This window comes from Lissotriton vulgaris, chromosome 5, assembly GCF_964263255.1.
Source record: "Lissotriton vulgaris chromosome 5, aLisVul1.2, whole genome shotgun sequence".
Classification (NCBI taxonomy): domain Eukaryota; kingdom Metazoa; phylum Chordata; class Amphibia; order Caudata; family Salamandridae; genus Lissotriton; species Lissotriton vulgaris.
The window spans coordinates 1,739,588,437-1,739,612,191 of record NC_141693.1 but is presented as its reverse complement, the minus strand read 5'-3'; the positions used below and the strand labels follow the sequence as shown (position 1 = coordinate 1,739,612,191).

The following is a 23,755-nucleotide window of genomic DNA, read 5'->3' as shown; positions in this document are numbered from 1 at the left end:
AGGGTGCAGAATGCCGCGGCGCGTGCCATCGGTGGCCTTCCTAGACGGTGTTCTGTCTCTGCAGTCTTGACCTCTCTTCACTGGCTGCCGGTCAGACAAAGAATTAAATTTAAGGCTCTTTGTCTGACATTCAAGATCTTGAAACTTTCCTCTCCTCCAGCCCCTGCTAATCTTGTTTCCCCCTATGTTCCTACGCGGGCTCTCAGATCGGAATCTCTTCATCTGGCGGTTAAGACCAGGTTCAGACTGAGTAGGATGGGAGGTCGTTCCTTTCGAGTTCTAGCGGCAGGATTGTGGAACTCTCTCCCTGTCCATATTCGTGCCCTGAACAGCCTGACTCTTTTCAGACGCGCCATAAAAACTTATTTGTTCCCTACTGCTGACTGATTCCCTCTCTTTTCCAGCATCGATTTGTTGTGTTGTGGTACTTGATCAGGCGCCAGGACGCCCCTTTGCTGGGGCAGCTGTGCGCCTAATAAAAGTTATTAACATAACATAACATAACATAACATATAAGGAAGAACTACCGATGCGATCTAGGCCAAAAGATTTCTGGGGATACCTTACTGAATATTTGCGCACGTTGGAGGCTGCTACGAATGAATGATTTAACCGCATCATTGCTACAGCACATTCCCGTGCTGTGTGGTAATTTTAAAAATTCCTTGTTATGTGACAAGGTCAACTCGTAATAAGCACAGCGCAGGTAACACCCATGACGAGTTAACCTTGTCACAAGCATCAAAGGGGTTAAGGTCTAATTTCAAAATGTAAAGGTTGATATCACTACGGCTGGGTGACGGGTGGTGTTGTCTGCACGGACGTATTATGATTCATTCAGAATTCACGGAATTGACTGCTAGTTTGTGATGGTCTCATTCCCTGGTTTATGAGTTGTTAAGATATGTCTATTATTGTACACCACTAAAAAAATAAGACAATTTATATGCATTACGCCGCCGGATCATGTGTTGCCGGCTACAAGGCTGTGTAAAGTGACTCTTGTACTGTGTTATTCAAGTCAACGCAGCCTGACTACGGGTTGTAGGCTCCTGGCTGTGTAACCATCTCCTGTTATAATAAAGGTCTTACAAAACAAAAAAGTATAGTTTGAACACTCTTTGGAGTAGACAGAACAGAACGTGGACGAGGAAACCCTGACGGTATTTCCTGAGGTACAGGAGCTTGGGGGAATCTCTTCCTGTAGTCATTCAACATGACATGTAGGTCCGTTAATAAAGAAGACGGCATGCAAACTACCTCCTCCTGATAATCTTGATGGTATTGTTGCTGAGGAGTATATTCCTGATATTCTCCATACTCGTCCTCAAAATCATACTCCTGACACTTAACGTGCAACTGGGAGGGGTACTCGCATAGCCAAAGGGCCCGTCATCTTCTTCCTCAGAATCCTTCTCTTCAAACAGGTGAGTAGGCAAAAGGGGTGTTATTTTGCTAGGGGAAGTAATTTCCAGTGTTATTTTCCTTAATCTGATTTTTTCAGTTTAATCCTGTGTTTTTCCATAGTCGACGGGCCAGTCGACGAGATCGCCGACTACACCATCGTCGGAGAAACAGCCGTAGACGGTGATTTGGAAACCAACGGTGACTGTATCACCGCCGAAGTCGACGTTACAGTCGTCGTTATAGTAGTCAACCTTGATGTTGTCGCAGTCTTCGTAGTCGTAATGCAGGTCTCGTAGCTGTGTGGTAATGTGGATGTGGCGGGGGAGTCATATGAGGCGTGCAGAGGCGTTCTGTATGCGCTGGAGTCTCTACTGGAGTGTAGTCATGGTTCCTGTGTAGAGGGCGTTGCAGTAATCCAGTCTGCTGCCGACGAGTGCCTTGGTGACCGTTCTCCTGGTTTCGGTGGGGTCCCATCTGTAGATCTTGTGGAGCATTCGGAGGGTGTTGAAGCAGGAGGAGGAGATGTAAATGTAAATGTGGGATACTTGTATAGCGCACAGTTACTCTACCCGAGTGTCCCGGCGCTGTAGACCGCTGGGGAACCCGTCCTGGTTTTCCCTGTGAGATGGTCCCTTTTCTGGGTATCTCCAGGGTGAAACCAGGCATCCATGGCGTCTGTGGGGGGCCGTTGTAGAGATGAGGCAAGCTAATGCCCAGAGTTGCCGAGTGTGCTCCCCGGTCGGAGTGGGCACCGATGCGAGAATTATCAGTCCGCTGATCCTGGTCCAAGACCCTGCCGCGTCGGGAATCGAACCCTGGTCCCGGGCCGTTCTCTGCACTCGGGTCTGCCGCCTCTAACCAGTGAGCCACACCTCCCTCGTTGCTGCAGAAGCTGGATTTGGATGAGTCCAGGATGTTGTTCTCCTCCAAAAAGTGGGTCAGTTGTCTGTTGGTGATCTTCTCAATGACTTAAGTGGGGACCGGGAGCAGGGAGATGGGTTGCAAGTTTTTGAAGTCCTTTGGGTCCGCCTTGGGTTTCTTGAGTAGGAAGTTGATCTCGGCGTGTTTCCAACTCTCTGGCTAGGTGGCAGTCTCGAAGGAGCGGTTGATGATCTTTCGGAGTTGGGGTGCGATGAGGGAGCTTGCCTTGTTGAAGATGTGGTGGAGCAGGGGTCGGAAGGTTAGCAGGAGTGGGGGTCATGATTTTGACGGTCTCTTCATCATTGGCGTTGTTCCAGGAGAGCAGAAGGTCGGTGTGTTCGGTGGGTGTTGATTTTGGGGTGTCGGTGTCTGCGTTTGCATATCAAAGATGTTGTAGATGTCTGCGATCTTGCGGTGGAAGAAGGTAGCCAGGGAGTTGCAGAGTTCTTGTGACGGTGGTATGTCGTTGGAGCTGGATCTAGGGGTGGAGAGTTCTTTCACGCTGTTGAAGAGCTCTTTGCTGTTGTGTGCGCTGTTGTCTATGCATTCCTTGAGGGAGGCTCTTTTGGCGAATCTGGTGAGCTGGTGGTGTCTGCGTCTGGCGCTCATGTGGGCTGCGTGGTTGTCTAGTATCTGATCCTTGCGCCATTGCTTCTGGAGTTTTCTGCAGGTATGCTTGGAGTTCTGGAGGGCGTCGTTGAACCAGAAGGCTATTGCGTTGGTGTGTCTGTTGGAGGGTTTTCTGATTGGGTTGAGGGTGTTGGCGCCCTCGTCGATCCATAGTCTGAAGATGTGGGCTGCTGCGTCGGTCTCGGAGGGCTCGGGAGGAGGGTCTCAGGCGAGTGCGGTGATGAGCTGGTGTTCGGAGACTTTTTTCCTGTTGCGGTGTGGGATACGTTGCGGTTGGTTGTGTGCGGTGTGTTTCTCAAAGGAGAAGTGGATGTAGTGGTGGTCAGTGGAGTTCGGTGTGTTGCTGAAGGTGACGTGGTTGTTGGCGAAGATGGGGTCGAGCGTGTGTCCAGCGGAGTAGGTGGGTGTCGTACAGATATATCGTATCCGAAGTTAAGTAACTTGTTCATCTGAAAGACTATTAGTTATAGATTCCTGACTACGAGTGTGTGTGGTGTGATCGCTGATAGTCCTGAGGCGGAAGCCGGGACTTTAGATTTAAAACTTGTTGCTTGATTGAAAAAGCTATTATTCGTCCTCAACCTGCACATTGAAATTTTTAATCGTTTTTAAAATTGCACACTGTAAGAGCTAAAACAATCTGCACTTACGCTGTAAAATTGCCGCTGTGTCATAGCGGATCCTGTTCTCCCCTTGAGGACTTGACAGAGCTCCCGGCCCATTTCTGCCGTTCATTACTACTTTCGGACCCGCCATCTTGGGTGAGGAGCAGGAGCAAGCAGACTAGTGCTTGGCCCCTCACGCCCTCGCCACTACATAATGGTTCCCTTTCCCAGGATGCGCAGCGGACGGGTGCAGCGGACGGGCGCAGCGGCGGCGCTGGCGGGGCGCCGAAGGCGCGCCAAAGGCAAGCCCGTCTGCGCCTGTCCGCGACGGGCCGGGACCAGGGGCCACGACCACTGGCAAAACAAATACCATCACCTACAACCCTAGCACCTTACTCCAAATGCGAGGCTCTACTACTGCCTCGCATCCTGGGACCCCATCACAAAACACTTTCTCTGCCAACACTGCACATACCAAAGCTGCCCACCAAAACATCCCCCATCATATCACATGTTCCTCGTAAACTGTAGATCTCTCTAAGCACGCCCTGGAGATTTCCTTGCTGCTCTCTAATAAAGAACCAGATGCCCTATTCCTTACAGAAACATGGCTACATACAGACTGTGACCCCGGTATCATTCAAGCACTTCCCGCAGGATATCAAATTCTCCGGGCTGATCGCTCATCAGGAAAAGCCGACGGCATAGCGGTCATATATAAAAATCGATATACTTGCCGCAGCTCCCCTACTAACCTGTCTAGGTGCGAATACCTCACATTTTCGCTAGACTTCTCTCCTACATGCACCTTCTCAGGGACTCTCGTTTACCGGCCTCCCGGCAACCCAAGCAACTTTATCAACAACCTAGCACCCGCAATCGCCAGCGGAGTCTGTAACCTACCGAACTACACCCTGCTGGGTGATCTCAATGTCCATTTAGATGATCCCCAGGATCCTGCAGCCACCGAATTATTCAACAGCCTTGAGGCACTAGAACTCTCCCAGCGAGTGTTGGAACCCCACCCACTCTCCAAGGGACACCTCCTAGATCCTATTTTCAGCAGCTGTACCCACCTTACAGCTAGCTCATCCATTCCTCTCCCATGGTCCGATCACTCCTTGATCCCATTCACCTGGTCACCGTCAGGTTCACGCCCCACACCACCCCCTGCACCCAGGAGAGATCGTAAGTGGTCAAAACTTAATCCCAACCAGTGGGCATCCACTCTGGAAGCCTTCGTCCCAGTAGGCAACCCTGACCCTGTAGTCAGTAATGGCAACTTCAATAAATGGATCACCGATTCTTTAGAATGCATTATCCCAACCAAAGACATTAAACCCAAACAGAGACCAAGAAATGCACCGTGGTACTCCCAGGACCTGCGTAATCTGAAGAAGGAATGCAAAAAACTAGAAAGAAAATAGGGCATTGACTACCTACAAGCAAGCAAAGATGCATACCGGACAGCTATAAAAAAACTATAAAAATAGCATAAAAAATGCCCAATCCATTTTCTATGAAGACAAAATAAACGAAGCAGCATCTAAACCTAGCGAGATATACCAAATCGCAAAAACCTTGCTCAAACTTCCGGACAAATTACCAGATCCTCTTCGTGCTCCGACTCGCTGCAATGAGCAGGCCGAATATTTCCACAACCAAATAGCCATGATCTACTCACCCTTCCCCCAATCCCCATACATCCAAACAGGCCACAAGGAAACAAGCTCGCCTCCTCCTGCCACCCTGGAAACATTCCCACTACTGGAGCCCACCACCCTAGAAACCATAATGCTCCAGGTAAAATCCGGATCTCCCAGTGACCCAGCCCCAGCTCAGTCCCTCAGGACAATTACCCCCGTCATTCTGCCCACCATTTTAGACCTGATCAACAATTCCTTATCCTCAGGTATTGTACCACCCAGGTGGAAACAGGCTACAGTTAGGGCCCTTCTGAAAAAGGTCAATCTAGATCAAATGAACGCTGGGAACTATCGCCCGATCTCCATGTTGCCATGGATACAAAATTGCAGAAAAACATGTAAACCAGTCCCTCACAGAATTCCTGGAAGCGAACAACTTACTGGATGTATCACAGACTGGTTCCGCCCCATGCACGGAACAGAATTGCGCTCCTTGCTGTGACGGAATCTGGATAGACAATACACTGACATTTAGCTACCAGGCAGTCAAACTATCTGCCACCTGCATGGGCATTTTGAGGCTCATCCGGAAGATCCTTCCACTCCTCCCATTCAAGGCTAGACAGATCATGGTCCAGGGCCTGATCCTCTCCCGGCTGGACTTCGGGAACGCCCTCTACTTAGGAGCCCCCCAACTAACTCTGAGAAAACTCCAGGTGATTCAAAACTGCGCTGCCTGCACTCTTGTGCATCCCCCGCCGCCAATCTGTGAAATCCGAACTAAAAGACCTCCACTGGCTGACAGTGAGGGAAAGAATCGACTTCAAAAGCATGTGTATTGCCCACCGTGCCTACTGGAGGAAAGGAGCAACTCCGAACCATACCCTGATCACTCCCTACCATCCTAGCAGACAGCTTAGGTCGGCCCATACCTTCCAAGTCATTAATCCTAGGATTAGAAGAGAGAGGAGCGGAGGCAGAATGTTTTCAGTAAATGCGCAAAGCTCTAGAACTCTCTTCCGATCTCCCTTCGCTCAGAACCTAACATTCTGCCTTTCCGGAAAAAACTAAAAACCCTTCTCTTCAGTAGATAACTCAGCCCCCTGCCACATACACCTGTCGCTCATAAGCGCTAGGACGCCTGCGGGTAGCTATCGCGCTATACACAAACTAAATCCAATCCAATCCAATTCCTCACCTTGGAATAGATACCCCAGAAATACCAACCCTGCAGGTGGGTCTGTGCACCAATTTCACACCAGAAAGTCCTGGAGAACTGAACAGCCAAAGAAGCAGTCTCTCTGGACTTGCCTATCCAGGCAGTAATGTTTATTCAACGTGTGCAATGATGCCCACGTGGCTGCCTCGCAGGTGTCGCTGAGGGAGACTCCACGTCCCAAAGCAGTAGTGGCTGTCATCGCCCAGGTGGAATGGGGGCGCACCCAACTGGAGGCTCCAGTTAGCCAAGGAATAACAGAATTGAATGCAAAGAGCGACCCATTGAGAGATGGTTCATTTTTGCATGGCCCAACCTTTCTTGGTGCCCAACAGAGCTAATCATCCACCCGGAATTGTTTTGTGCTATCCAGATAAAATGATATTGCACGTCTTGGATCCACACAGTGGAGCCTTTCCTCCTCTTTAGTAGGATGCGGGAGCGGGAAGAAGGTGATGGTCTGTCATATATGGAAAGATGTAACCACTTTGGAAAGAAAAGAAGGTCTAGTTTGAAGGAAAACCTTGTCCGGATGAACAGCAAGGTAAGGAGGTTTAGAAGCAAGAGCCTGAAGCTCACTCACCCTGCAAGCGGAGGTGATGGCAACCAGAAAAGCAATTTTAAGGTCAAGTATCTGGGAGGACAATTATGTAGTGGCTCGAAAGGAACATAAATAAGCTAAGTTAAGACCAGATTCAAGTCCCACTAGGGCATTACGAAAGGAATAGGAGGAAAGAGGTGAGTAATGCCCATAAGAAATCTATTTATTAATAGGGGACTAGAACAGAGAAGGCTTATTAGGGTGGCGAAAAAAGGCCGAAATGGCCGAAAGATAACTTTAAGGGTGTCCAGAGAAGAGCCCTGCGGGGCCAAAGAAGGAATGAAGAGATGAACCTCTGAAAGAGGGGTAGAAAGGGGATCCACAGCCTTTGCTGATCACCATGCCACAAATTTGTTCCATCTACAGGCGTATACCGTTTTAGTGGAGGGACTCCTAGCTGCCAAGATGACATTACAGACTTCGGGAGGAAAGTCAAGCTGTCAACTGTCGCCGCTCAATCTCCACGCAAGGAGGTGGAGATTGGACAGGTTCGGGTGCAGGACCGTCCCCTGCTGCTGTGACAGAAAATCCTCCCGAAGAGGCAGTCTGACCAGGGGATCGAATGCCATGTTCAAGAGCTTGGGATACCAGACTCTTCGTGCCCAGTCCGGAGCCACAAGGATGATTTGGGCCTGGTCTCGCTTGATCTTCTCCAGCACTCTGGATAGAAGTGGTATTGGGGGAACGGCGTATAAAAGACTGCAATTCCACTTGTGATGAAAAGCGTTGCCGAGCGAGTGCCGTCTTGGAAATTTCAACGCGCTGAACAGCTGACATTGCACGTTCTCTTCAGTAGCAAACAAGGCTATCCCCACTGCTGAAAGAGACCTTGCACCACCTCCAAGTGAAGACGCCATTCGTGATCCATCATGCACCGGCGGCTGAGTTCGTCCGCATGGCGTTCTGGGAACCTCCCAGGTGTTGAACCACCAGGGACATGCCCTGATATTCCAGCCACGTCAAGAGGCGGAGAGCCTCTTGACACACGGCCCATGACCCCACCTGCACTGCTTGTTGTAGTACCATATGGCGGTGATGTTGTCCATGAACACTTGCACTTCTCTTCCCCTTCAGTGCAAGGAGGATTGCCCAGGGCTCCAGAAGGTTGATGTGGAACCCGGACTCTGCCGGAGACCAGAGGCCTCTGATCTCCGCCTCTCACATGTGGCCACCCCATCCCAAAAGTGGCGCGTCTCACCACCGTGGAGTATGGTTGGGGAAGGGAGAGGGATCTGCCGTTGACCCAATCCTGGTCCGTTAGCCACCACTGCAATTGGTGTGCAGTGCCCTTCGAGATCTGGACAACATCAGAAAGATTCCCCTGATGCTGTGCCCACTGGAAGTTCAGGTCCCACTGCAGAGCCCGCATATGCCACCTGGCATGATCCACCAGCAGGATACAGGAGGCCATGAGGACCCAGCAGCCTCAGAGTCATTCTCACCGAAATCATGGATAGAGGCTGAAACATCAGGATCATAGCCCGAATATCCTGGACTCGCTGCTCAGGAGGATAGTTTTAATTTTATTTTAAAAGTTTTATATAGCGCGAACTAGACCCTGGTAGGGTACCAGAGCGCTTTACAAAGTTACATCAAATGTGTAGTTTGAAACACTAGGTACAAAAATGAGAGTGGATAGTAGGGCAAGTCCTTTTTGGTGAGCTAAGTCAAGTGTTGGTGTTGGGTTGGAGTTTGTTTATTAGAAGCAGTTTGACTTCATTCTTGAATGAGGTGCTAGAAGGGTTCATTCGGATTTCTGGTGGCAGGGCATACCAGATTCTAGGTGCTATTACGGGGAAAGTATGGTTGTATGTTTTCTTTTTCTGAAATCTTTGTGTTTTCTATAGCCAGGTGCTGGAGCAACTCGACGTACTGGGTCCTCCTGACAGTTCCAGTTTATCGGCTAGATACCTTGGTGTGTTGAAATGCAAGGCTTTGTGTGTCATTTTTTTTTTAACTTTCTTTTTGTTGCATAGCTAGACATTGTACATCTATTCATTCTGGTTTACTCAAAAGTATACATCGCGACATGTTCATTTACAGTACAATAGAAGTATGACACAGCCATTTAGCCCACAACCCGGAGGTCGGGCGGCGTTCGTAATCAATGTCGCAAGCAGTACCCGCGTGATAAAACCTTAGTCACTGTGTGTCAGACGTCTAGCATCTGCTTTTTTACTTCCCCACCATACTATTCACCTAAATAACCAAACCCATGCACTTAGTGGTATGTGCTACTCAAGTACAGTCAGTTTGGAGCTTCGTCCTAGTGGTATTGATTATCTACCTGTAGTGAACTACTAGTAGTGCTCTGTTCCCCATCCTATTCTTTATGGAGTCATCAGCCGAATTCCTCCTACTTATTATTTTAGAACACACCATTTGTTGGGTACTAATAGGTCCTAATATGCTACAGGTGCCAAATGTTTCGAACTCCCCCACTAAACCCCCCCCACTCCCCCCGACCTGCAGGTGATGTGGGCAACAACAATTTCTTCCAATAACTCAAAAGGAGGAGACCTGTTGGATTCCATTTATGCATCCGCAACTCACATGGAACAACTCTCTAATCTTTCTCGGTTTATTCTTCGTCTGGGGATAGGGTATCACTCAACACCCTCACTAGTTCGGTCCATGCGCGGCTGCTTCCAAACTTCTCATCAGCCGTACGGGCTGCCTGGCGCAATCTGATCATGCTCTCACTATGGGCCCATTTATGGAGTTTGTTCGCCCATCGCTTACTGGACGGACCCTCCCTTGACTTCCAGTGCCAAGTGATTTCCCTCTGGGCCAGAATGAGGCCCAGATCAATAAATTTGCTAGTTAACTTGGTCTTCCTGGTGTGAGGAAACCACAGCAACAAACAAGTCGCCATAGTATATTCCAGTAACCTCATTAAGAAGCCTTCCCACCTCAGTCTAGTATGTTCCCAGTTTCGGACATTCCCACATCATGTGTTCTATCTCTACATCAGGTGCCAGGCATCTGGGACATGCCGCGTCCTGCACATGGAAATACTTCCTGATCTTTCCCGGTGTTAGGTACGCCCTGTGGATCATAAAGAAATGTACCTGCTGAAATCGTGCATTCCTGCATCCCTTCTAGGTCCTTAACATGATGCGACCCCAGGTTGCATCTGGTATCGATTTCCCTATGCTCGTTTCCCACTTCTGCTTTAGACCAGTTAGAGGCATCAGACCTTCATTTAGCATTCGTGTGTGCAGGCAAGTGACCGCCTTGACCGTTCCCGCCGCCATCACCAGATATTGGCAAGCCATTGTGGTCTGCGGTTCTGACTGCCCGGTCTTCCAATGTTTCCGCATCGCAGTGGTGACTGCCATGTGCAATAGAAAACCTCCGTCAGGAAGTCCGAATTTTTCTTGTAGCGCCCCATAGGGCAACAACTCACCATCGGCATTAGGTCGCCCACCATTTGCAGCCCCATCTCCTCCCACTCCAGCAATTGGGACCAGTCCCCTCCATGTGGCAATGCGGTTAGCATGCCTATAGGGATAGCGGGTGCGTACGGGTGCACTACTTTTGCTCTCTTGATTCCTATTCCAGCACATCCTCAGGGTCTTCTCCTCCAAGGTTAAATCCCGGATCACTAGGTGCTGTTGCATAACTATATAAGATAGGACATGCCTCGGAATCCCCGATCCATGCGCTTCTTCTGGGCCCCTAAACTCCTGTGCTATATTTGGTGTTAGAATTTGCAGCTGTGCCGCCAAATAGTATAGTTCAAAATTAGGGACTGCTAGTCCTCCCTCCTGTTTCGGCCTTAACAGCGTATCCATTGCAACCCTTCTCCGTCCTGCCCCCCATAGAAAATCAATGGTAAGTGTCCTCAGCTCCCGGAAGTACCGAGGAGGCACCCATATCGGGAGTGTACGGAAGTAATAGAGCTGGCGTCACCTCCGCTCCAAGATCAGTACTTCGCACTCCTACCAAGCGCCGGACATTATGTGAGGTATTTCTGGTTGGTATAAACTCCGCCTGATCAGCATGAACCAGGGCCGTCATGTGAGGTAGTAACCTCAAAGCCAGAATGCGACTCAGTATTTTGCAGCCCACTGTCCGCATGGAAACGGTCTATAGGAGGTCACGTCCTCGCTCTCTCTTCCAGGTTTCAACAAGGGGACGACCTGCGCAACCCTCATGGATTCAGGTAGGTTACCCAATTCAAACGCTTCATTATAAACTTCCTGCAACTGGGGCGCTAGAGAGTCAATGTATGTTGCATGAAATTCTATTGGGAGACCATCTACCCCCAGGGTCTTGTTTGTAGCCATGTGTTTGATTGCCCCTCTAATTTCAGCTATCGTGACAGCCTGGCCAAGTTCCTTAACGTCCTCCTCTTCTAGCTGCGGAAGCGTGAGCCCCGCTAGATAGTCTTCAATATCAGACGTTTCCGCCTCCAAATGACTCTGGTATAGAGTGGTATAGTACCTGAAGAAGCGCGAAATAACTTCAGTCTGAGAATAGACCACCTCCCCGGACTCTGATCGGACATTTAGGACCAGGGACCCCCCACCCTCTCTTGGGTTCGCCATTCTCGCCAGGAGCGTGCCCACTTTATCTCCCTCCGCATGTACCTTTGCTCTATACTGCTTATAGTCCTAACTACGTAACCTTTCTGTCTCAGTAGCCAAGCGCTCCCTAGCAGTCAGAAGCCGATCCTGCAATTCTCTCTGTTCCGGTCTCAACTTCTCAACTTCTCTTAATTCCTACTCTGCCTTCTTGACGTCATTCAGTACCACGGTCCTTTCCCCCCCTATGTTTACCAATACAGAGCCCCCTCACTACCACTTTAAAAGCATTCCAGTCCTTTCCTCTAGCAGATTTTGAATTCTTATTTATAGTGAAATATTGTTCAATACCCCTCTGGATATCGTCCCTTAAGGCCTGATCTTCCAGTGTGTCTGGTTTAAGTCGCCATGTGGGAACCTCCGCCCTCACCTGCTGCCATTTAAAGGACACCAACTGTGGATTGTGATCAGATATAGTCCTTGCTAGGTACTCTGAATGTGTTGCCAATGGTGCTAGTGATTGGGTGCACAGTACTGCGTCAATTCTAACATGTAGCTCATGAAGAGCAGAAAAGAAGGAGTAGTCTCTATCCTCAGGGTGCTGCACTCGCCACACGTCAATTAACCCCCACCCACTCTGCCACTCCGCTCTCTTCTTTGCCATCTTTCGGACCTGGGATTCCCCTAACGGGGGATGAGACCTATCCAGCTCCACATCCGTAATGGAGTTAAAATCTCCACCTAATATTACCTGACCCGCCAGGAAATACGCTAATTTTCCAGTTATGGAGTCAAAGAATCGGGGCTGGTCTACATTCGGAGCGTATACGCTACATAGTGTCATCTCTCTATCATATAGCTTCCCCGCTACCGCCACATATCTGCCTTCAGGATCCTCTACGGTTTGTGTTGCCTGGAACAGGATTCCCGCCCTCACCCAAACTAATGCCCCCCCTGGCAAACGCTGAGTAAGTTGTGCCAAACACCTGACCCCTCCATCTTTTCTGTAGTGCGACACATTCCTGTTTGGTAAGATGCGTCTCTTGCAACAACACTATTTGTACCCCCCTTCTCATTAAATATGCATGTGCCTTGTGACGCCTTGACATGGTATGTAATCCACGCATGTTCCATGTGATTCACTTTATCTCAGGTAATGTTCCCATAGCAGCTCCTCCAGTCCTCCTCCCCCTCTAAGTTTCGTGTGCCCACACCAGCACTGCCAAACCCCAAACACAATGAACCCCTTAAAACTTTCCTGACCCTCCCCCCCAGAACAGGTCCCAATAACACATCATTAGTTCCCGTCCAAACTACCATACCAAAACACATACTACTATCCTGCAGTAGCCACTACAGGCTGCCTTAAGGGCAGTGGGATTGTGGTCCGACTCCAACAGGCGGTAGCTCCCGTGCCAGCCCCCCGCCCCCGCAATAATAAGGCACAATGATAAAGTTCATATTCGTTACCAGGCTTCCCAATGTCAGTATGGCAGTTCGTCTCCCGTGATCTCAATCAGCTATAAGCTACCTACAGATCATCAGCCGATCTGGGCGTCACCTCCGGGCCCTTGGTACTTTCGTCGTCCGACGGTTCTGATGCAGATCGCCTCTTATCCCCTTCGGAGTCAGTCCCCTTGGTTGAGATCTCCTGCTGCGAACCAGTGATTGCAGCTGTAGCCTTCAGTGCCTCTTGCTTATCAGCTGCCATCCACGCACGTTGCAGTTCTTTTTGTAGTTTATTTTTCTTGCGGAGACGCTGTGATTGGCGCATCCGTTATGGTTTGGGCATTCCACTATCCCCCATAGTCCTACGGTCCGTGCCTGCCCTGTACTTTTCAAGCCACGACCAAGCTTCCTCCGGTGTCTAGAAGAACTGCTTCGACCCATCCATTATTACCCTCAGTTTAGCAGGGAACAGCAATGAGTACTGTATGCCTTCTTCCCTAAGCTCTTTCTTAACAGATAGGTATGATGCCCTACGCCTTTGTATCTCCTGGGTGTAATCCGGGAATATCGTTACAGCACTATTGTCCACTTGAAAAAGACCAGCCGAGCGTGCATTTTGGATAAGGAGATCTCTATCTTTGTAACGGAGGACTCTAGCCACCACCGGGCGAGGAGGGCGGCCCGGCGCAGGCGGTTTGGCCGGGACCCTATGTGCTCTTTCGAGTGTAAAGAAGGGTGATAGACCCGTTGGGGCCACTGCAGTTTTAAACCAATTCTCCAGATATGCAACCATATCCGTCCCCTCAATCCGCTCCGGCAAACCCACCACTCGGTCGTTGTTGCGCCGGTTGCGGCTTTCCGCGTCCTTGGCCCTCCTTTCCAGGGACTCCAGCCGCCTCAGTGCATCATCCAGTTTATGTTCTACTGTGACGACCGCTGGTTTTAGGTCTTGAAGAAGGAGTTCAGATTCTTTGACCCTATCCGCCAATTTCGAATGATCCGCTCTTAGTAGCCCCAGTCCTGTTGCCACCTGAGATATGTCCTGATGGAGGGACTCTTTTGTTGCTTTTATAGCATCCAGGATCTGATCAAAGCCTTTGTTCTATCTCTGCTCCGATGTCGACGTTTCATCGACATCTCCGTCTCCGTGGGCCCCCGCGGGGTCCGCATCTTCCTCCTTCCTATTTTTGGGCTTCATGTCTCAGCAGTGAGTAGGCCCTGTCTTCGGCCCCCAAAACTTGGTCCGTGCGATCAGCTCTTGCCGCTAGCAGTATCTAATGTCCGCCATGGGCGCATATCGCTGGCTAGCCCTCCATAGCCCCCGGCTGCACAGCGCCGCGAGCCTGCTCCCGCTCCCACCTCCGCAGCGCTAAGAACAGGCCTGCAACACCGCACTCACCGACGACCCCAGCAGGGGAGCCTCGAGCACCTCAACTCCAGCCGCACCGCTCCAGGGCATGCCTGCCTCTGCCTCACCGTCTCAGGCCTCTGTCGTCGTGCCCTCGGAGATACACCGCAGTTCCAATAACTTCAGAACCGGGGCACCGGATCCCTGTGTCGATTCCTGGTCCTCTGCTCTCACGTGCAGCGTATCGGACCTGCCCGTGCTCTATGGCCAGCCTGCTCCTGGTTGCGCTGTGCATTCAGCGTTGGGCCCGGTTATTGATGCCGTCGTCACCACGGCCGCCATTTTAGTTTCTTCGTTCACTCCATAGCCCTTCCTCAGGCCGAGTCCCAGTCCGCTTCTACTTGCATCCGCCTCAAAAGCACATGCAAGGCCGTAGTGGGTCGACCGCACTTTCGCTGCTGTCCGTGCCCAGATTTGCGCCACTGCACCTTGTTCCGGCGTGTCCTCGAACTAGCTCCCTCGATCGGGTCCAGCCGCCATCTTGCCTCCACTCATATCGATGCGGCCACTGATCTCAACACGCATCTAGGGGCTCCTGGAGGTACCAAATCACCACCCGGTGGACACAGATGCCTCTGACCACCTTCCTACGTCCTTTGCAGTCTCTATCAAAATGGGCTAAAGGAAGACTGCAGAGGACGAGAGGTGGCAGCGAGACCCAAGGAGCCGTAGCTCTAGAACACTTGAAACGCTCTAGCGCATGGTCCGCCTTGTCGCCAAACAGACGACGGCCATCAAAGGGCATGTCGAAAGAGTCGATTGGACAGCCACAGAAAAGCAAGTGATCTCAGCCAGGCGAAGCGTCTTAGGGCTACTGACGTAGAAATCGTTCTACCCAGCGAGTTGACGGTGTCCAGCCCACAGCGGATGGCGAACCACTACAACTGCACGGACAAGTGTGACCCCGAGCATCCTCTGGACACTGCGGTAGCCCACACAGATTGGGTTTAGCGGCCCAAGAGACATGCAGGAGCAGAAGGGAAAGCGCCTTTGGATGTTGAGGCTTGGACCAAGCTCTCAGGGGTAGGCTGTTGGGAGAGGAAAATGGAGTCTCCAAGGGCCAGGCTGTGGCGCCTGGCAATAATCCTATCCACAGAAGCCCCTGTGCTAGACCTGGACCAAGTGCTTAGAAGGATGTCTGTGAGGGCCTCATTGACCGGCAACAGGGGCTCTGAAGAGGTCGCTGCCGGCTGAAGCACCTCAGTCAGGAAGTTCGTCCTAACTGCCACTGTAGGAAGCTCAAGTCCCAAGGCCTCGGCGCCCTCCGCAACACCACAGCACATGAGGCTCCCTCCTCTGTGGGCATGGTAGGGGGAGAAAGAACCCCTCCCAGTCCTCCTCACCTTCCTCTGGCTGCCACTCATGGCAATAAGGAACGGCAGGGGAGAACAATGGCACAAAATTACCGGTCAGCACTGGTACCAGCGGTCTGGCTCAGTGTCAAAGACAAGGGGGAGGCCGGGGTCGACGTCGGCCGTGGACAAGACTAGCGTCTGAGGTGGCATTGGTGCAGGGGGTGGTGTCATGAGGTCGACCGGTACCGTTCCGGTTCATTGCCTGGATCCCTGGGGGCCCTGCGGTGCCGAGCCTGGAGCCGCTGGCATCGAAGGCCTAGAGCCCCCAGCCAAGTCCGTGGGGCCACAAAGGCACACCAGTGGAGTCGGGCTGCCTAAAGATGAAATGGAGGGCTTCGTAAAAGGCACGAAGCTGGACAGTGGACGCTCCGGCTCCCGGGAAGGTAGGGAAGCTCGGAGGCGCCCCAGTAGGCTCCGCGGGCAGAGCCAAAGGACGACAACCTTTCACGTCCTGCATCGGCCAACTGACACGGAGAAGCCAAAGAGCGATGGTGCTTCTTCGCCGCCTTCTTGTGTTTCGACTTACATGAAGACTTCGATGAGGAGTGATGGTGGTGACTCAGCGACCGGTCCAGAAACTTTCTCTCGACTTAGACCTCGTGCGGCGTGGAGCTGACTGCCGGGCCTCCAGAAGCTTTTGGGACCACTCCCACAAAGACTTCGGGCTCATGGCCCAACAGTCGGAGCACTACTTTGGGGCGTGGTGGCACTCCAGGCACCAAAGGCACACGAGCTGCGGATCCGTGACTGACATCAGCTTGTGACAATAGTCACAAGGGTTGAATCTGGTCCGCAAATGTGACAACCCTGCGTGCACCAAGAGTCCAACGACTCTAAAAAGATGTCGACAAAAAGTCGAAAATCACTGGTCAAAAAATGACACACAGGGGCGGCATCTAAGTAGATACAGCAACGTCATTCCAGCGATCACAACACTAACAACGAAAACGGAGTCAACCGGCGCCACCTACTGACATGCAGGGGTATTGCTGAAGAAAAATCCCTGGATCCAGCCGGACGCCTGGGGGTAATACTAAGGTAAGGAATCTATAACTAATAGTCTCTTTCAGATAGATTGTTTTGTGATAGATAGGAGGCACCTGCGTTTTTGGTACCGGGCTTGGCAGCCATCTAGGATAACCTTCCAAACCCAGACATTTCCGACAACTAGACACGTGGGGAGGGGGGGGCAGGAATGTGTGGATTGTGTAGTGAGCCATAAAGAGAGATAGAAGGAGGAGATCTAGCTACAGAGTGAGAGAGGGAGATCTTACTACAGAGAGAGAAGGTGGAGTGCTTGTTGCAGAGAGAGACTGCAGAAAGCGTTCTGCAGAGAGGTAGAAGAAGTCTACCATGGTGGAGGATGTAAAAGGGGGAATAAGGGCCAGAGTCTGTCCCTCCCCCATCCCACAGAAAGGAGGGGTTATGGTTTGGACTCTGCCTCGTCGGGGGAGTGATGGGGGAGGTAAGGGTCGGTTCTGTTATGTCTGTCTCTGATAAAGGAAAGGAGATAGGGAAGAGCATACTGCAGAGAGGAGAGCAAAGAAGAGCCCAGAGAGAGGGTATAGGTGCGGAAAGGGGCATGGGGTGGGGAGCTAATGCAGCCAGAAAGCAGACAGATGAGTAAAGCTGGGAGGGACGTGTGAGATTAGGCAATCAGCTGAGATAGATGGAGTAGGAAGCCAATAAGAACTGAATGAGGAAAAATACATTATAGATGGGTAGTCCACAGGAGGGAGAATTCAGAAAAGGGGAAAAAGGGAAACCAGTAATACTATATACACTTCAAAATATTTCAAATAGCTCTTGAGGAATCGACAATAGATTATTAGAATGTATTCCAAATTGTGATGTTGTGACCAAATACCCCGCAGATGACAATGTGGAGGAGAGGGATTAATCAGAGGGTAAAAAGGAAGCAGCAGAATGACTTTCCCTTATTACCACCCCCACTCATCTCTTTGTTGACAATGCTCACTGGGCTCTGGCCCAGCACAAACCCTGGCACCTGTAGTAGTTACGGAGGCGTAGGCGGAACAGATGGCACACCTGAAAATAAACCAGCAGAAGCTGCCACGTGAAATAGGACTTCTGCATTACCAGCACAAACATCATTTTCTAGCTCCAGGCTAGAGGAGAAAGTCCTACAAGTCCGAAGATGGCATCCTAACTTGCACCCAATGACATCCAACAGGTACCTTCACATCCCCGCTCCCCCAACCCAAATATATCTTCAAATGTGGAAACCCCACAAAAGACCATAGATATTTTTGAGCCAAACTGACAAATCTCTGCTCTCTGCACTGGCCCCATCTTGTGGATGAGAAAGAAAAACGGAGACTACACTGATTAGGCAGTGAACCCCCACTGAGTAGAGTTTTAATATATGAAGCAGTAACACCTCTTGCTGTGAGCTTGCAAAAATTACTCTATTTCATAATATAACTTAGTAACGGCTAAATTAAAGATAAAATTCCACAAAACCGACACTAAAAGGCAGCACTGGGAGGGGAAAACATCCATTCTCAGTCACAAAGCCTTTCATTAACCTGTTGATTTAGCTCTACAACTTCCCAGTGTAATAATGTGCCACCTGTGCTCAGAATTTTGCTCCTGAAGCTCCAAGTTTAAAGGAGATAAGGACTCCAATTGCTGAAGGCCATCAATTTGTAAAAGTTGCCAATGTAGTTTAAGCCACACGTTTTCATTTGGCTTTTAAGAGGGCATTGAAAATGTTAGTTTCTTTTGCTGGTCTGCAGCCACTCTCATTGTTAGCAACAAAAATCTTCCAGTAATTAAATCCAGTATTTATGGACTCCCAAATACACTCCTATTGTACTAATTACCTGCCTTGCTTGGGCAAAAGGTGTAACATTCGGGGGTACAGCACCTATAAGAGGACCAACTCCTTACAGATTATGGACACGGTTTCCAAACCTGGACTTTGGAGTCATAACCTATAAATCCTGGGTGCTGTCATGTTTTGCTTTCACTGAACTAATTAGACTAACACCTGAAAACAATGGCTTCTAGTTGAATTCAGGACTGGAGACAGTGCCCTGGAGTTCAGTGGTCACCCTAGCCTCCAATCGGTCGACTTACCTCACAGAAAAGAGTGAGCTTGTCATCAGGTAAAAGCCCATTGGCCTCATCCAGAAGGAAGTCACGACGAATGAACTTCTTGAAGCCCCAATCTTTTCCTTGCACAAAGCGGTATGCTCTCTGACTCTCTGTAAAAGAGACAAGATTTTAGGAAACGTACCACAGCACCACAACATACGGAAAGAGTGCCTATTTGTCACTCTCCCACACGGAAATTTGCTACATTTGGATACATACCCATTGCCTTTGTTTCTTCACCCTTGGCATTCAAGATTGAAAATTTGAACTTGGCGCGCACTTCGCTCTTTGGGCAACTAACAAGCAGCAAGTAAAGTGATAAGTAGTCTTTGCTTTCCTCATCCAAGCCTTTGGGATTAACTCTCAGACACCTGTAGACAAGGGAATTCCTAAAATGAGATCCGTACAGTACTAAAGGTAAGCAAAGCAGCACATTTATACAAAGAGCCGAGATAGGAGTATAGTCTAGATCCAAGAGACAAAATCCAAGCAGACACATGGGAAGAATGGTTACATAAAAAAAAATGTGAGCTTGCTGGCCTTGGTAGGTGCTTCAACTTAGTATATCCGATTACATTAGTGCAATCAGTGATATAAAAATTACTTTTATAAACAAGTTGTAGATTTGAGAGAATACACCTCAAACCCAGAATTATCTTGCTGATTGGACTAGAAATTAAGACAATTCGGTGTACACTACATAAAAGTCAAATGTAACTAGACACGCAACAACATTATGGTCTTAGCGACCATATGTTAACGAGGATTCTGTGCTTCTTGATGTTCCCAAGTGCGTCAGTTAAGGAAATTGAGGCAAGGTGAAAAAGGCTAAAATGACACAAATTTGGTGGTCATAGAGCAGTACTTGAGCCCAGATCTCCATGCCACACAGAATATGTATACTAGCTCTCCAGTTTCGTGTTAAAGTTGCTTAGAAGACTTTCAAAAGTCAAATTAGTAAACCTAATTCTAGATACGATAGGCAAATAGACCAGAATTCTGGCTCAAAAAGTTGCAAGAGCACAAAGTGAAAGCTTTATTAGAACATAAAAAATGTAACTATTTATTTTATTTATTTATTTATTTGATTTGTAAAGCGCTACAGCTACCCAAAAAGGGTTTCCCGGCGCTGGTAGAGAGATTGAGTGCGGAAAAAGGAGGGGACGGAGATAATAGCCAGGACAGGATTACTGGTTGAACAGCCAGGTTTTCAGAGATCTACGGAAAGTACCAAGATTAGTTTCAGTGCGCATTTTTAAGGGGAGGGAATTCCATAACTTAGGACCTAGGTAGGAAAAGGACCTGCCTCCCATTCTGGAAAGCCGGACCTTAGGCACATTAAAAAGGCCCTGAGAAAAAGATCTCAGATGCCGAGTGGGAAGATAGACATGAACTAGGGATTTTAAGTATCTAGGGGCAGAACCAAATTTTATCTTATGCATGAAGCAGAGAGTCTTAAATTTTACTCTGCTCTCAATTTTAAGCCAATGCAAGTTTTTTAGATGTTCCGACATGTGTTCTCTTCTGTGGCACTTGTGTAACAGACGGGCCGCGGCATATTGTACACGCTGCAGTCGTTTCATTACAGCTTGGGTTGCCCCGAGATAAAGGACATTCCCGTAGTCAAGCCTAGAGGTGATTAGGGCGTTGACTACAGATTTTTTGGTGTCTTCCGGGAGCATCCATATAATCTTACGGAGCCATCTCAGGATTACAAAACACATGGCAGTAAGTTTCCCGACTTGAGGCTGCATTGTAAGTCCTTTGTCGATAGTTATGCCTAGGTTCCGGACTTGGTCACATGGGATGGGGAGAGGACCCATGCTGGATGGCCAGTGGGAGGCGTTCCATAGATCACGGCTGGGGCCAAAGATTAGAACCTCTGTCTTTTCTCCATTGAGCTTCAACAGATTGGTCCGCATCCAGGTAGCGATTTTGACAAGGCCAGATTTCAGGGGCGAAGGAGAGTCTATGTTTGTACTGGACAGAGAGAAAATTATTTGCGAATCGTCAGCGTAACTAAACATGGTTAGGCCTTCATTTTCCGCGATACGGGCAAGAGGGGCCACGTATAAGTTAAAAAGAAGGGGGCTTAGCACAGAGCCCTGGGGGACACCAAAAGGGGACTGATAGACACCAGAGGTGCCTATGTTGGAGTTAATTTGAAAAGAGCGCTGATCTAAAAAAGAGGTTAGCCACTCGAGAGCAGTTCCCCTTATGCCAACATTAAAAAGGGAGTCGAGCAGGATACTGTGTGAGATGGTATCAAATGCTGCACTGAGATCAAGTAATATCAGTGCAGCAGTGAGTCCCTTGTCAACTAGGCTCCGCAGATGTTCTGTGACCCCCAACAAGGTAGTCTCGGTTGAGTAACCGGGTCGGAAGCCCGACAGAGGAATGGAAGATGTCATTTATCTCTAAGTGATGGGCCAGATGGTTATGAACATGTTTTTCCAAAAGTTTGGAAAATGCAGGTAACAAAGAGATCGGGCGAAAGTTACCCAGAACTTTCGGGTCAGCCGTAGGTTTCTTCAACAAAGGTGTGACCTTAGCATGTTTCCATGATATAGGGACAGTGGCAGAGACGAGGGACTGGTTTAAGATTTTACAAATTAAAGACAAATGCCTAGTGTCAAGTTTCTTAAGTATTGACACAGGGAGAGGATCTACCGGGGAGCCCGATTTTAGTTTCCTAACAATTTCTTGTAGATTTTTAATAGTAATTTCAGGCCAGCAAATTAGAGGGAGATGTGTTTGCTCAGATTGTGTTTGCTGATTTTTATTGGCAATATTATTATTTGTTTCTTCCGACTGCTGCTTAGAAATATCGTCATAGATTCTTTCAATTTTGTTTGTGAAAAACTGAGCCAGTTCGTCACATTGAACATTGTTCAAAGAGGGAGGTTCAGCAGTAGACTTGGATCCTGCCAATTCTTTAACTAAGTTAAATAATGTCTTTGATTTGTTTGATGCAGCTGAAATAGTCTGGGTGACATAGGCTGCACGAGCTGCAGCACACTCCCTATGATATTGCTTGAGTTCCTTTTTGTAGGTTTCCCCAGAAATATGAGAGTAGTCTTTTCTCCAGAGACGCTCGTAGCGTTTACATTTGGATTTAGCTGCCTTTAGTGCGTCATTAAACCAAGGTGCTGGGGTGTAGATTAAACACACATTTTTACTGTTAATAGCCAGGGCTCTTGATGACCAATATAGGGAGGAGCTCAGCACCACAAAAAAAATGCACAGAAATCAGTAAAACAATGAAATCGGAATCTTAGTCTAACGGAACTTGATATATGGTTAAGAGTTTTTAATGAGACCGATCTTGAAATGAAGCTCCAGTTTTACTTAAGTTTCACTGCATTTACACTGCATCTGTATAACAAAAGCTCTGATTAATAACAGACAACCCCCATTTTTTATACCCTCCAACCTCGACAAGCCCTACTATTCCTTTAAACCATACAACAGGACTCCAAAACAGCCTAGTGAAATGGGAAGATGGGCAGCTGCCCAGATCAGGAACAACACACCACAGAAGAGAAAGTCTTGCATACGTGATTGCCTGATGCACTCCACTTTCATGTGATTGAACTAGATATGAAGCAGGCCCAAAAAAAGACTAACTGCTACACTTAAATGTTGTTTACTTGTAAAGCGCACAGCTGCCCGCACCGCGGGCGTCCCGGCGCTGTATACCGCTGGGGAACCCGTCCTGGCTTTCCCTGTGAGATGGTCCCTTCTGGGCACCCCCAAGTTGAGACCAGGCATCCCCTGCGTTGAAGGGGCCGTTGTGAAGATTAAGCAAGCTATTGCCCAGAGTTGCAGAGTGGAGCCCAAGGTTAGAGTAGGCGCCGAGGCGAGAATTATCAGGCCCGCGGGTATTTTGACCCAAGACCCTGCCGCGTTGGGAATCGAACCCTGGTCCCGGGCCGATATCAGCTTCCGGGTCGGCCGCCTCTAACCATTGAGCCACACTTCTCCACTTGAAGGAGCTTTTACAACTGTGCTGCTCTAAATAACCAGATGGGGACACAGACCCTGTCCGATAACGTAAAGTGGGCACATTTAGACCTAGGACATTAGAAAAACGCCAAGATGAGAAGGAACATTAAAAATATTAAAATGCTTAGCTCAGCCAGGAAATATATGAAATATGGCTTTCCTTAGCGACCATAATAAACAGCCTCACTGCAGCAATATGATTCAAGATCAAATGAGTTACATATTCTTCTTAAAGCTACCAGCATTCAGAACACATAGTGATGCATGGTGGTTGACGAGTCAGTGAAAATAGCCACCTTCATTTGCTCGGTCCCCTTCATGTAGGAACATTGCATTACAATAAGACTCTATATAACGCCTGCTTCACCAGTATATTTGAACTCTCCAATCCCCTTCAAAATTAGCTGCATGCTACACTAGATGGCCTGATGTGTAGTTAAAGCACCCTCCTATCAGCTCCTACCCCACATAATGAAAACGTAACCATGTCGCTCTTCTCACCACCCTCTTTTCCTACGGTCCTGTCATTTTTCCCTCAACAACTGCTTGCACTAGATAAAACCATGATGGTCTTATGCTGGCAACATACACAGGAGAACTCAGCAACTTACCATTTCAGCTTGTCATTAGCACCAGAAGAGAAGGTTGAGCTTTTGATCACTTCACCCATTTCCTCCCTGCAGAAGCTGAAATTGTTGATGGTCCACATGTAGGAGAACTTCACTACCTTGATCTGCAAAAAAGTAAGCAAATGGCATTGAATAAAGGACAACAAGTATGGCGGTGGGTGTCAACGATTACAAGAGGAGTTGAAAAGGAAAAAGTTACTTACCCTCTAGCCACCTATTTGTAGCTTGTAGTGA

General features: G+C 49.0%; 1 protein-coding gene across 3 annotated transcripts in view; it reads right to left on the bottom strand.

The window, feature by feature from the left end:
* The window catches only part of SPOP (speckle type BTB/POZ protein), a 343,001-nt gene that overhangs the window by 175,049 nt on the left and 144,197 nt on the right, over nucleotides 1-23,755 (bottom strand). For all 3 annotated transcript variants that reach the window (XM_086923988.1, XM_086923990.1, XM_086923989.1), the window contains exons 4-6: nucleotides 23,504-23,625; nucleotides 19,107-19,258; nucleotides 18,870-18,997 (exon numbers count right to left, since the gene is read on the bottom strand). In XM_086923988.1, the coding sequence (XP_086780114.1) occupies nucleotides 18,870-18,997; nucleotides 19,107-19,258; nucleotides 23,504-23,625 (402 nt within the window). The remainder of the gene's footprint in view (nucleotides 1-18,869; nucleotides 18,998-19,106; nucleotides 19,259-23,503; nucleotides 23,626-23,755) is intronic.